Source organism: Chelmon rostratus, chromosome 20, assembly GCF_017976325.1.
Source record: "Chelmon rostratus isolate fCheRos1 chromosome 20, fCheRos1.pri, whole genome shotgun sequence".
NCBI lineage: Eukaryota > Metazoa > Chordata > Actinopteri > Chaetodontiformes > Chaetodontidae > Chelmon > Chelmon rostratus.
Window position 1 is genome coordinate 22,861,488 of NC_055677.1, and position 14,123 is coordinate 22,875,610.

The following is a 14,123-nucleotide window of genomic DNA, read 5'->3' on the forward strand; positions in this document are numbered from 1 at the left end:
GATCTAACAATCAAGACTGATCTCAATTTCTGCAAACAAATATGAAGCTGCAACTACTCCATGATGCCCCTCTTCCAATTAAAGCAAATCCAGTATAAGAATAAGAACAGAAAACACACCACCAATCACAGAGTGCATCTCGTGGGTTTCAGTGGTACAGATATCTGTCAACAATACACTCTCCACACAATGTTATTATCACTCATTTGGCATTGCACACCAACACAAAACTTCTGGCAAACTGTAATCGATGAACACTCTGAATTTCTGGGTCACAGCATCCCACTGTCCCCGTGTCTTTGCAGTCTGAAAGGTCTCACACTCATCAGGTTTTTCTACAAATATCACAAAACCTTACCTGTCACCACGACCATAGTCAAACAACATACTTCTTTACTGGAAATAAAGAGTCAAACTCTCAGTGTCGCAATAGCTTAATTTCTTAATAGACTATCTCTGTGGAATGAATCATAGCTAAAAACAATAAACAATGCATACAATTTAGTGATTATAGGGAATGCATCTTCTTCAGCGTGAATTTGCAGACAGGTTGACCCCCCAGGCCCACATTCCTTTCTTTCCTTCCTTATTTATCTATTTATTGTTTTTTTGTTATCTGTTACCAGTACTCATCTGCTGTCATCATTTTTAACATTGTCATTATTATCTATGATTATAGCAATGACTATTATTACTGTTTTTATTACGAATGCTATTATAACTGTCACTTATTATTTACAATAGTAACTATTGTGATCATTAATAGCACTTATTATTATTTGTGCTGTATGTCATGTTTGTGTGTGTGTTTATCAATCAAAACATAACAATGGAGAATACTTAGCAGTAAGTTATATTTAAGACACACTTACATTTTAATGGCTTATAGTACTGTATATTTATCTGAAATGAACAATACAAGAGAGAACATTGTGATTGCTTTTTTGTTTGTTGGAAACATTTAATACAGAGAGCCTGTGACAAAAGCATGAACTGAAGCCTGAATTTGAAAAATCATCAAAGTCTTTCATTTTTAAAACAGGCAGGGGAACATTCAGTAAATACAGATACATGAGCTGCAATTGTGTTTCCTGCTTGTAAAACATGAAAAATAACTCTAATCTAATTAATCTACATTAGAGATATGGCTTCCAGTGGACACTGGAAACGTGATGAAGATGTGTCTGAGCTGAGGGGCAACTGGCATGTGACACAGCTGCATCAAGTAGACATCCAGGGTTTGTCATTAGGGCTTTATACTTTCAGAGGCTGGATTATCAATAAATGACAAAATGGGGCACCAACAGGACAATGAGTCGCTGTCCATCTAAACACTTTCAAAGTTGTCTCCTCAACATCTGTGTGCACTTATCTGTAATTAGCGTTTGCCTTTGGTATCATAGCAGTCCAACAGTGTCTTGATAGTGATGTTATCAAAATTTGTTACAGGGCCACCGATGTATAAAGCAACTTTCTTTACCAGCTACGACAACGTGGCTGGTTTTGTTTTCACCTTGTGAATTTGTGTGTCATTGTGGCAAAATCTGGTCCTGGAACCACCACAGAAGTAGTTGTGAGTCTTTTTTTCTATCAGCAGACAGATTTTGTCAATGCGAAAGTGAAGGGGGTGTATTGAGATCAAAATGAAGGCTAAGTTAGTGTCGTCTGAGCAAGGGCTGTGGAAGAAGGTGGGTAGGAGATAAGGAGCAGGCCATTGACCCCTCCCACTTAATGCCCCTGGCCCACATTTGTTGTAAATTGCGGATCACTGTATTTCAGTTTCAATAATCCCTGTCCACTCTAAGACAGTAAGTAAAACTAGAGACCATATTGCATTGGGATGACAAGGTTAGGGTGTCCACACTGAATGGAATTCAATACAATGTCCTAAGAAGGATAGCTGCACAAACTTGTGTGTTTGTGTGGTTTATGTTCATGTGTGTGTGTATTATGACAACAGAGCAGAGGAACATGGCAGAGAATAAGCCCTGGTATAGAATCTGATATTTTAAATGGGAGTAAATCAGTAAATCAGTATTGCTGACAAGAAGGCTGGTTTAGTGAAGGAATGACTTCCTATTAAACACAAATCTCAACTAAACTTGTTACGCAGCTTGTAGGATTAAAGAGAGATCTGAAAAAATCTCAAATATAAAATGCAAAAACATAGGAAATTGCAGCAATATGTCAGGGCAGTGCAATAAATATGTACTATTGTACTGAGATATGTGTAATGTACGCATTGTGAATAAGCACAATGAAGTATGTTAACACAGAGGCCAAAATCAAGCAAACATTCATTTCCAGCGGGATCAAATTGTAGAATGTGCTGTATGCTAAGGTTGCTTTATTACCAGCTGCGGCTGGTAGCTGGTATTGTTCTCACCTTATAAGTCTCTGTGTGTGTCATCATTAGTGTGGTCCTGGAGACACCTACTGTCTGTGGACTGATTTTGTCATTGCAATAGTGTCACAGCTGTGCAAAATACAGTCACAAAATTTTACAGTTGTGTGGTTGAGAAGAACATGAAAGCTGAGTTCAAAGATGATAGAGGTCTTAAAAAGCAAATTGATGGTGGTCATGAGTACTCATGTAATAATGTGGTAATAACTTCTGAGTACTCATGGGTTGGAATGTTAATGGGCGTCGTAGCTGTTGTGATCCTCTCACAAGATGGTCTCTAGTTTTTCTATGACATTATAATCAATTTTCTGGTCTGGTCTGGTAGTAATGCAACTTCTATGTCCAAGTACTGTAAATGCACCAAGATGCAAACCATTAAGAAGAGTTAAAAAAACCCCAAACATCCGAATGGATTCAGGCACAATGCAATACTGTTGAAACAGTGATGAACACTAGATATTTAGAAACATAATTGATACACTTCCATGTAGCACAGTTTTTATAAACAAAAAGGAAGAAAAAAGGCACATGCAGTGAGTTTGGCTGGCTGAGCAAGTTCTCATCTCCGTCCTCGGTCTTCTCTTTATTTATTCTTGGCAGCAAGTGGTTTGCGGCTGATCTTCTTACTTTTATCATTGCTCTTCTTTGGAGGTTCTGGGTTGGCCTGCATATGTCTGCCATAGAGACTGAGGAGAGGAGAGAAAAGGAGGGGAAAGAAGAGCAGAAGGGAGAACAGGAAGGAAGAGGAGAGCAGAAGAGAGGAGATGAAAGGAGAGAAGAGACTTTTTAGTATACTATTTAGTATGCACAGAATTCTCTCACACATGTAGGTGTGTCTGAAGAGCTATGCACTGTGTATGTCACAGAGGAACACAGACTCCTACAAGACCCCCTACTGTAGAAGAAAAATATGAATATCCAGACCAATGGAGTACGGTCAGTAGGCTATTAGATGATCTCATTCTGCAAAAAAAGATTGTCTGTCACGCAGGGTCTAATGACTACACAAGCTCAGTATCATCTATAAACCATCCAAAGAAAATGGTTACACCACGCATTCAGTACTATCTCACAGCACCATCTCCAGGCAGAGGAGCAGCTTCAGTGATACACTGCTGTCATTGTCCTGCTCTACTGACAGACTGAAAAGATCGTTCCTCCCCCACGCCGTACGGCTCCTCAACACCTCTTGGGGAGGGCGACAAAAACAATAATCAACACAACAACTCCGAACTCACTACACACGCACTTTATCACACACACATCCATATGCTGGACTTAAGTGTGGAAAAAACGACTGTTTTATACAGCTTAATTCCACATTTTTATCTCATTATTTTTTCTTATATTGTTATTTTATATCGTATATTGTATTTTTTACCTCCTGGTTAATAAATAATCTTTACATTATACTTGAAAATTGTTCTTATTTGCATGCCCTTATGTTTCCACCCTTTAAGCTGCTGGAACTGTAAATTTCTCTAAAGTATTACTAAAGTATCTATCTATCTATCTATCTATCTATCTATCTATCTATCTATCTATCTATCTATCTATCTATCTATCAGAACATCCATCTATGTATCAATTTGTGTGTCTAACGTAGTAATAGAAACGACACTGAATGGCTGCTTCTGTGCTTATAGTATGTGACCAGACAGAGGCAAAGCATAAGCTTTGACATCAAAATTGCTGCTTGTTATTTGTAGTGGCCCTTCTCTCTATTGGCCCCCATCACCCATTCTGGCAATTCCATGTTGTGCCATAGATTTAACTAGCAGCAGGTGAATAAATGTCAAAGTGTGGTCAAAAACATTAATGAACTGAATGAACTGCACACTGCTCTCATGGGCCTGGGAAACGGCAAAGCACCTGGCATCGACGGGTTACCTGTGGAGTTCTACAAGTCCTTTTGGTCAGTGATGGGTGAAGATCTTTGGAGGTCTTCAAAGACAGTTTAGAAAAAGGACGGCTGCCACTGAGCTGCAGGAGGGCAGTTATCACCCTGCTGCCAAAAAAAGGAGATCTACAGGACCTGAAGAACTGGAGGCCTGTATCTCTGCTGTGTGGGGACTATAAAATCCTCTCCAAGGCTCTGGCCTCCAGACTGAGAGAGGAGATGAGTAGGGTCATCCATGTGGACCAGACCTACTGTGTGCCCGGCAGGTTAATAAGTAATAATATCACTCTAATTCGGCAAGTTTTGGACATCTCTGGCTTATTGGGCATTGATGCTGGTCTTATTTCCATAGACCAGGAAAAGGCTTTTGACCGGATTGAACACCAGTATCTGTGGCAGACGATGAGTGCTTTTGGGTTCAGCCCAGGTTTTATAGCCAAGATCCAGGTTCTGTACCGTGATATTGCGAGTATACTAAAAATAAATGGTGGTTTGGCTGCATCTTTTAGTGTGCAGAGGGGGGTCCGGCAGGGATGCTCTCTCTCTGGCATGTTGTATTCACTCGCCATTGAACCTCTGTTGCACAAACTCAGGCAGGAACTCTCAGGTGTTTGTTTTCCAGGTTGTGCTTCAGCTATTAAAATGTCGGCCTATGCAGATGATGTCATGGTGATCACCAGTACCCAAAGGGACATTGGCATTCTGGAAAAGAATGTGGGGCTTTTTAACAAAATCTCCTCTGCTAAGGTGAACTGGGGAAAAAGTGAAGCTGTGATGGTGGGAAATAAACGGCTGGACAGTTTAGTTTTACCAGGAGGGCTGACATGGAAAAAAGGGGGGATAAAATACTTGGGAGTGTTTCTAGGTGAAGAGTCTGTGCTAAGAACAAACTGGGACAATGTGCTGGAAAAAATAAAGGGCCGTCTTAAAAAGTGGGAATGGCTCGTGCCAAGCATGTCCTACAGGGGGAGGACACTAGTGATCAATAATCTAGTGTCCTCCTCGTTATGGCACAGACTTGCTTGCGTAGATCTTCCCTCAAACCTGCTCTCACAGCTTCAAGCTATTTTAATTGATTTCTTTTGGGATAAACTTCATTGGATTCCTCAGGCCGTTCTCCATCTTCCAAAAGAAGACGGTGGACAGGGGCTGCTACATCTGGCCAGCAGGGGTGCTGCTTTCCGCCTTCAGTTCATGCAGAGACTGCTGTATGGACCAAAAGACTTGGTGTGGAGACCACTGGCCCGGGTATTGCTGAAGGAGTGTAGTGGTCTGGGCCTTCATGACTCGCTCTTCCTGATGGATTTGAGGAATCTGAAGTTCTAGACTCTGCCTCCTTTCTACCGTGGCGTCTTCACTGTGTGGAATAAGCTGGTAAAGGACAGGACAGCAGAAAACGACTCTCTGCACTGGCTGCTGCAGGAACCAGTGGTGCATGGCGGACGGTTGGACACCCCCTCCTGGGCCGGGCCAGCTGTTACAGACTTGTTCTGCAGAGCAGGGATTCTGACATTTGGATCTGTTTTGAACTTTGCTGGATCCAAACTGGACAATGGAGCTGCTCTAGCAGCCGGCCTGGGAGTCAGATCTGTGAGGACCGTCAACAAGCTGCTGGAACACTGGAGACACTGTCTGACAGGACACGAGTGGACTCTGCTGAAGGACTATGGTGAAGGTGTGACTGTGCCTCACACTGATGATCCTTTTCCTGTTTTAGGTGTTCGTCCCAGGTTTGATGGTTGTACTGGTTCTTTTTTTGGTGACAAAAGTCACATTTTTTTGAACTTGGAAGAGACAAAAGGAAAAGACTTGTACAAAATGATGGTAAAGTGTCTCAACAAAAACAAACTCCAGGATCGGGTTGACACGCCTTGGCGACGTCATCTGACCCTGCCAGACGATGTCAAACCTGCCTGGAGGATTTTATACAAACCTCCACTGACAAAGAAGGTGGCCGACTTACAGTGGAGAGTGTTACACGGGATCGTAGCTGTCAATGCTTTCCTGTCTGTAATTGATCAAAGTGTGAGTGATAGATGTCCTTTCTGTCCTCACAGAGAAACTGTCTTCCACTGCTACTCAGAGTGTTCTCGTCTCGGTCCTCTGTTCAGTCTGTTAGAGGGTTTATTCAAAAAGTTTTCTCCAAACAAAACTTTATTCTTGGCTTTAAGTATAGAAAGTCTGAAAAACACAAATGTCAACTAATGAATTTCATCTTAGGACAGTCAAAGATGGCGATTTATGTCAGCAGGAAGAGGAAAACTGAGGATTCAGTGGACGTTGATGTGACGTTGCTGTTCACCAGGATGGTGAAAGCCAGAATAATGATTGACTTTAATTATTATAAAGAGATGAAAGATGTCGATCAGTTCAGTGAAAAATGGACTCACGGTGATGTTTTGTGCTCTGTGAAAGAAAACCAGGTTTTCTTCTCTGAGGAGCTGAACTGATATATTGATTTATTTATTCATGTAGTTTGAGTTTTTATTTCAGTTTTTTGTGTTTCGAGGATGGTTGTTGTTGTTGTTTTTTGTTTTGTTTTTTTCTTCCTCTTGTAAATAGCTTGTTAAAGAATTGATGGAATAAAGTAACTCTTTAAAATAAAAAAAAATCTCTCTCTCTCTCTCTCACACTCACACACACACACACACTTCTGTCTGTCACTTTTTCTCTCCCATGGGTGTCTCTTGTACGGAAAGAAGGGAGCGAGAGAGAGAGAGAGAGAGAGAGAGAGAGAGAGAGAGAGAGAGCTCAGTGGAGTGGAAAAGACTTTTTCTTCAGCTCCGTGTCTCTGTCCTCCTCCTTCCTGCAGCCTGTTTCACAGATAATTGTGTCTTCGTTTTTCCTCCTCTCATTGTATTCATGCATAGCCTCATGCATAGTTTTAAAACAAATTTACTTAAAACATCTAAATGTTGGAGCATGTCAGTGATGTGAATGAGCCACCAATGGTGCAGGATCCAACAATCAGAGAATACAGTAATGGCATAGTAGATTGTACAGTATTTGTACAGAGTTCGTTAAAATAGTTCCAACTTGGAGTGTGAAAGATGTTTTTACATGGCAGATGGGGACTAATCAAAGATGCTACCAAGTTGCATTATGAGAACCACTTTGCATTTTTATGCCACCAGTAGCCAGTCAGGTTGCCAAATACATCCATGTCTGTCCTGACAAATACATGTAGTTAAGATTTTGAAGAAATTTAATTAAAGTTGTTTTGTTTTTTTTGGCAAAATGGAAGTTATCGCTATATTGATGTCTCATTTCAATGAATAATTTCCAGTGAGAAACATGCTGTTTTCACATAGAGACTATTCTCATAGAGGAGTACCAAGGACTGATGGACAGCTTCATCACAGGGTGCAACAACAATCACCTGAAGCTCAACATCATCGAAACCAATGAGCTGGTGGACTATAATGCTTCAAATACGGATGTTGCTGAAAAGAAGCAACAACTTGTCAAACGTGGATGCTTCACAGACACCTTTCACCTGGCAGCACAGAAGATCTTGCTACTTGGTGGAGTGAAGTGACGAGTCAGCCTGGATTGATGGCGGTTACAACGGACGTCAATTGTCACACCATTTCAAAGCCAAACCACTCCAGCAGCAGTGTTCAATTCTCCACCGCCCATCCACAGCATCATTATAGTATATACATGGCATGAAGAGGTTAGGGAATGCCAGCGCAAAATTGTGTTACTGTGAATAGTCTCCAAAATGCATGAAGTAAAAAACCAAACATCCTTTTCAACATTTTTAGCTAGATTAGTGTACTATTTTGGATTTGTACAATTTTAGAAAATGCACCATACAAAGGTTTGGGCACCCCAAGAGATTTGAGCTCTCAGTTTTACAACTTTTAACAAGCTCTCTGACTTTAATTAGCTTGATAGTGCCATGGCTTGGTCACAATCATCGTTAAGAAAGGCAAAGTGATGCAAATTTTAAAGCTAGATAGCAAAGTGTTTTCATGTAATTGTTCCCTCAGTTCATAATGTTATTAAGAAATGGCAGTTAATAATGGTGGAGGTGAAGCTGAGGTCTGGAAGACCCAGTAAACTTGGTTTACTCATTGTATTACTAGAAAGGCAAATCAAAACCAGTGTTTGCAAAAGATCTTCAGCAAGAGACTCCGCAATGGTGGTTCACTCTTCGGCTGTGCAGTGACACCTGCACAAATATGACCTTTATAGATGAGTCATGACAAGAAAACCTTTTCTGTGTCCTACAAGACCTGTATTTTGGAATCAAGTTGTCTGGACTGATGAAGTTATGGGTGTAATTTCATGAAAAGAACACCTCTCCAACTGTTAAGCATGGGATTGAATCGATCATGTCATCAAATGCTCATACCATCTGTAAAAAAGCCAGGATGAAATCAGGATGACAACAACAGGAAAATGATCTTAAACACACCTCAAAATCCACAATGGACTACCTAAAGAGGTGGAAGCTGAATTTTTTTTGTCATGGTCCTCAGCAAAAATCTCCCCAAAAAACAAGAACCAAGAGGTGGCTACAAAAAATTAAACAATTGTAAAAGATAGAAGTAAAAAAGTAATATTGCTTACAATCTTAAATAAATGTGTCATCTTTAACTTTATGACACTTGTAAATCAAGTCCTCTTTTGCTTGCTTAGTGATTCACAGATTAATTGACCTGGAGTACCCAAACTTTTGCATTCCTGATTTTGACAACCAGGAAGGAAGGAGATGTTATGGCCTGGGGAAGCTTCATTCATGAACAGGTGTGTCGGTATATCACAAGCACCTGTTTAGGTTGCATAAGTTGCTTCCGAACACATGCTTGTTCTTAGCTTTGCCAAAAATTCTTTGGCCAAATTAATATTTTCCGGGGCTACTGTAACTTCTGGTGCCACAAAGATGGTGGCAAGAGGAAAACTACCATAAAAACTTCATAACATCCGTTTCAGAACCCTGGTCCCACTTTTCCAAAGTCTAGCACACACACATACACACACACACGTACGAACACACGCACGCGCACATGCACACACACACATGCATGCACACAGTCATGACTGAAGTGTCTTGTATTCTCCTCTCCTCTTCCTGCCTCCATCCCATGTCAGCACTATCAGATGGGAATTAAATGCTGCCACCCCCCCTTATATCTGCTGCCCATCAAAACCGGAGCAGTCCTACAACAAAGACAGACAGAGTGAGGAAGAGAGAGACTGAGATACAGCCAAAGGAAGAACTGGTCACCTGCAGGATGCAACTACTCTCCATTTTAAAATCAGTGCTTGCTCCAAAGGTGGCTGGTCACCTTTGAAAAGCTCACTATAGCAGCTCTACAACCCTGTGCTTAAAATTTCCATATTCATCTGACTTCGAGATGTCTGCCTATTTGTAGTTTAAGATTCACCAAACCCCTTCCCCACCCCACTCCTTATGTGGAGGTCTGTAGTCTGCAGGGATATACATTTGACAGAGAGAGACAGAGAGGTTGAGACAAAATGAGACCTTAGGACTCTGCAAAACCCCCTTCCCAGTCAGCTGGGCTGCTGAGTCCCAGAGAAGAGGGTGTAACAGGCACAGGGTGCTGGGTAGCTCTTAGGAGCAGTACAGTGTCTGGAAGCAGCTGGGACTTGGAAGAGATGACAGTTTTTAGCCATGTTAGCGTGATGGCTCTAGGGATGCCGATGTTTGTCTGTCGTCCAGCCTGTCCACCACTCTTTGGTCCAGATTAAAATATCTTAGCATCAACAGGATGGATTGCCATGACATTTTGTACAGACATGTATGACTCTCAGACCATGTATCCTACTGACTTTGGTGATCCCCTGACATTTCCTGTTGCACCATCATGAGGTCAACATTTGTCTTAACAGATGCTGGATGGTTTGCCATGGAATCCAGTGCAAACATTCACACATCCCTCAGGATTAATTCTACTGATTCTGGTGAAACCTTAACTTTTCATCTAGTGCCATCACCAGGTCAAAATTTCAATTTGTTCAATACTTCAATTCATGACCATATACTTATGACCCATCAAGCTCAATCATATTTTGTGCTTAGCAATAATTGATAGATGTTAGGATTCTAACACTATAAACATGACCTAGTGAACATGGTAAACATTACCTGCTAAACATTTATATGTCAGAATTGTCATGGTGAGCATGTTAGCATGTTATTGTTAGCATTAAACTCAAAGCATTTGAGCATCTATTTACTGTCACTTCACACTGGTCAACCGTGGGGAGGTGAGAAAGGAACCAGGGTTTGAGCTCTTTTGTCATTCTTTACACAACTACCTATTATCATTGAAAAATTGAGTGCAAAATTCTGAATGTCTTCCAGAGAGACTGTCAAAGAATGTATGCCATTATTTTCTGAATTTATGATTCTCTCTATGACTCTTGAACTGTTTAATACAGCGATAATACATTTCGTTTTGTGGCGTGTATGTCTCTTCCATAACTTAGAAAACTGGAGTGTGCGTGCATGTGCAATTTCTGGCCGATCAGCTGACCCAACTTCAAACTTGAAAGCTCTAAGTTTTGCCTTGTTTTATGTTGTTTTACTATTTTTTCTGGTTAGTCTGTTAAACTTGGCCATAGCATGTTGTGCAGCTATTGAAGCTGGCAACGTTAGACCTATGTCATAATATTGAGAGACAATCTAGAGAAACTGTATGAATGTTAAAACTCATTGAAAGCCAATTAAATGATCCCCACAACTGTTTTTGAATGCTGCTTTTTGTGGAAGTTTATACTGCAGTGCTAGCTCAGCTAGCATTAGCTTTGTTGTATAAAGAACCTTTTTCTGCTCTGTGATTCTCACCAGTACATGTGTGTGTGTGTGTGTGTTGCTGCTAGATGTAAATTTTGGTTGACAGACATGCCCTGAAGGTAAAGATACAACTATATGTGAAAAAGAAATGGTGAAACTGGAGGAAATGATTTGCTCGGCATCATTGTGTAACTTTGATTAGCATCCAGCAGCTAGCTTTCTCAGACCATGAAGCTGCAATGTGAGTGGTTTGCTGTTCAGTGAGGCTCAAACATGTGTAGCGGAGTCTTTTGTTTAGCGATTATTGTGGTGATTTCCATCATAGAATTGGGTTACATCCTACACAACAGCTGACCGTGCCAGACGGCAAGTGTTAGAGACAATTAGTGAGGAAAAGTACAAGCAGTGGACACCACCTCCACTGGGACAGCAGGTTAACACCGATGCTCAGCAATGTGCACCAGATGGAGGAGCGTCAAGATGCAGAGCGGCTGAAACTGCTTGGTGTCCCAGCCTATAAGAAGCAGACCGATGAGGCATGGGGAGCGATTATTGCCCCGTTGACATGCAAGTTGCTGCAGGACTGGTGCTGTGCTGACCAGGTTGTCAACATGGCATTTGACACCACTGCATCAAACACTGGCCATCTCACAGCAGCCTGCATTGCCATACAGCTCTCACTGGGCCAACCACTGCTTTGGTCTGGGTGCCAGGACCAAATTGGTGAGGTCCTCCTGAACCAGGTTTTCGCAGACCTGAAGGTGGAGTCATCACGCTCACCAGAGGTTACCTTGTTCACACGTCTGAGAGAGAACTGGAACCTGTTACCACAAGAATCCAGCACCCAATGGTCCCGCTACATTCCTGGCAACACAGAGCAACCATTCCTGAGCAAGTTACGTGCTGAACTTGTCAGGTGAGCAAAAGAAGTGATTGACTACGAGCGAGGTGACTATCGTGAGTTTGTGCAGCTGTGTCTTGTGTTTCTGGATGCGGATGGTGGAGAACGGACTCCTGTGACCTTCCAACGACCAGGAGCGCTCCACAGGGCACGATGGATGGCCAAGCTGCTCTACACTCTCAAGCTGGCCTTGGCATTTGCCAACTTCATCACACACATCTATGCTAAGTGGTGGCTGATCTGTGAGAAAGCTGTAGATGCTGCCTGGAATGACCTCATACTCTACCATCACCTGCAGACATACAAGGCTGTAGATAAAGGCATTGCGGCATCAGCAATCAAAGCACTGGAGAGGCATCGCTGGTACCTGACAGGTGAGATGCTACCCCTGGCTCTCTTCAGCAGCAAAGTGCCTATTGATGACAAGCGTGCACTTGCCAGTGCAATATTGGAGCATAAGCCAGCTGATCTTCCCATGCTCATCCCCCAGCAGTGCTTTGGCACTGGCTTTGGCAAGCCAAAGTTCCCCACCCTCTTGCCAACCACCAGCTTGGTTGACCTCGCCAATACAGATTGCTGGTTTGGGATGCACCAGCTGCACATTGATCCAGCATTCCTGTCTCTGAATGTGAAGGAATGGGCTTCCAATGCAGCGTTCAAAAAAGTGAGGTCAAATGTCCATGCAATGAATGTGGTCAATGACTGTGCCAAGCGTGGCGTCCAAGCTAATCCCTGGATAGGAGGGTTACTCTCAGGTGGCAGGTGGGGAGACATATCGGGGGGGAGATGCACTGGTGATGTTCAGAGTTCACGTTGCATTTCCTCTGTCTCTCCCTGTTGATGTTGCTTAGTGGAGTGGAGTTTGGCACAGACTGAGCAATTAAGATTGAAATTTAGTTAGCTCTTATTCTTAGGTCCTGTGAGTTGCTAGTGAGATAGCCACTAGAAGGGGTTTGTTCCTTAAGTATGTCAGACAGTATTGCCCCTTGTGTTTAACAATAAAGTGTTTAAACTTTATATGCGTGTCTGTCCGATAATCCATCACTGCTGCACAAAACTCAGGGTAAGGCTATGTGAACATGTCCCACTGACCGCCATTCATTTTGTCTATAGGACAAAGAAATGAAGAATCTTGAAAGTTGAATTCAGATGTCGCCCGGGTTAACAAGGTCTGCGTCAGTTGCTAGGGAACCAGAGCAAACTGATGAGAAATTAAAATTTCCCATTCAAATTTGATGTGTGGGAGTTGACCAATCAGAGCAGAGGGTCTTAAAGAGACAGGAGCTAAAACAGAGTATTTCAGAGTGTGGGCAAGTAGAGATCCTGCAGGTGCTGCAGATAAAGCTATAAGTCAGTAAGTCGGATGCCACCACCAATGGCATCTGCCCAGAATCATCTGTAGTAGATCAAAAACTGTACAATTTATATGTAAAACAAATAATTAGAATTACCACAGCTTCTGCCAAGCAGTCAAGTTGCATTTAACATCTATGTCTTTCCAGACAGATATGATACATGTAGCGAAGACTTTGAAGAAATTCAATAAAAATGTTATCCAAGAGACATTTCTGTGAAATTTTGTCAAAATTAATTAAATAACAGCACAATTAAAAACAAAACAATACAGTACAGCTCAGTACAAAAATTGTACACCCAACACTCAGTACCGATACTGACTATATTCAGTGTCTTTTGGCTGACTGACCACAGACCTGATCATCCTTCAACCATGTTTTGAAACTAATTTTAAAAATGTTTCCTAAAGGTACTGCACTCTCTGGTACTCAATGGTAAAGAATATGCATCCTGGCTGCCTTGACTGAGAAGCAGTTTTGCAAACATTATAGTATGCCAACCTATTATGACAGCTCCAAAACTTTTTTAGCTTTGCCTCACACTTATGCACGGCTGCACTTCTTTTAAATTGTTGTATTTAATGCATTCTATGTAATCCACTTTACCTACATTTCAATACCTTATTCTCTGGTTTTATGCATTGTCCTTATTTCCTCAGGGAATATTTCTTATTGTGGACATTTTTTTAAATATTTTTTATAATATTTATATATGTCACATTGTCACCGACTCATCTTGTTGTGATGCTGCATATACTGTATGCCATTTGTTTTCAGGCCTCTCTTGGAAAATA

At 41.7% G+C, this 14,123-nt stretch overlaps 1 protein-coding gene across 1 annotated transcript in view; it reads right to left on the bottom strand.

Annotated features, from left to right (window-relative positions):
- Window positions 1–843: 843 nt before the first annotated feature.
- rsu1 (Ras suppressor protein 1) overlaps window positions 844–14,123 on the bottom strand; it is a 57,577-nt gene continuing 44,297 nt past the window's right edge. The window contains exon 9 of the mRNA XM_041961404.1: window positions 844–3,090. Within this exon, the coding sequence (XP_041817338.1) occupies window positions 2,988–3,090 (103 nt within the window). The 3' untranslated portion in view covers window positions 844–2,987. The remainder of the gene's footprint in view (window positions 3,091–14,123) is intronic.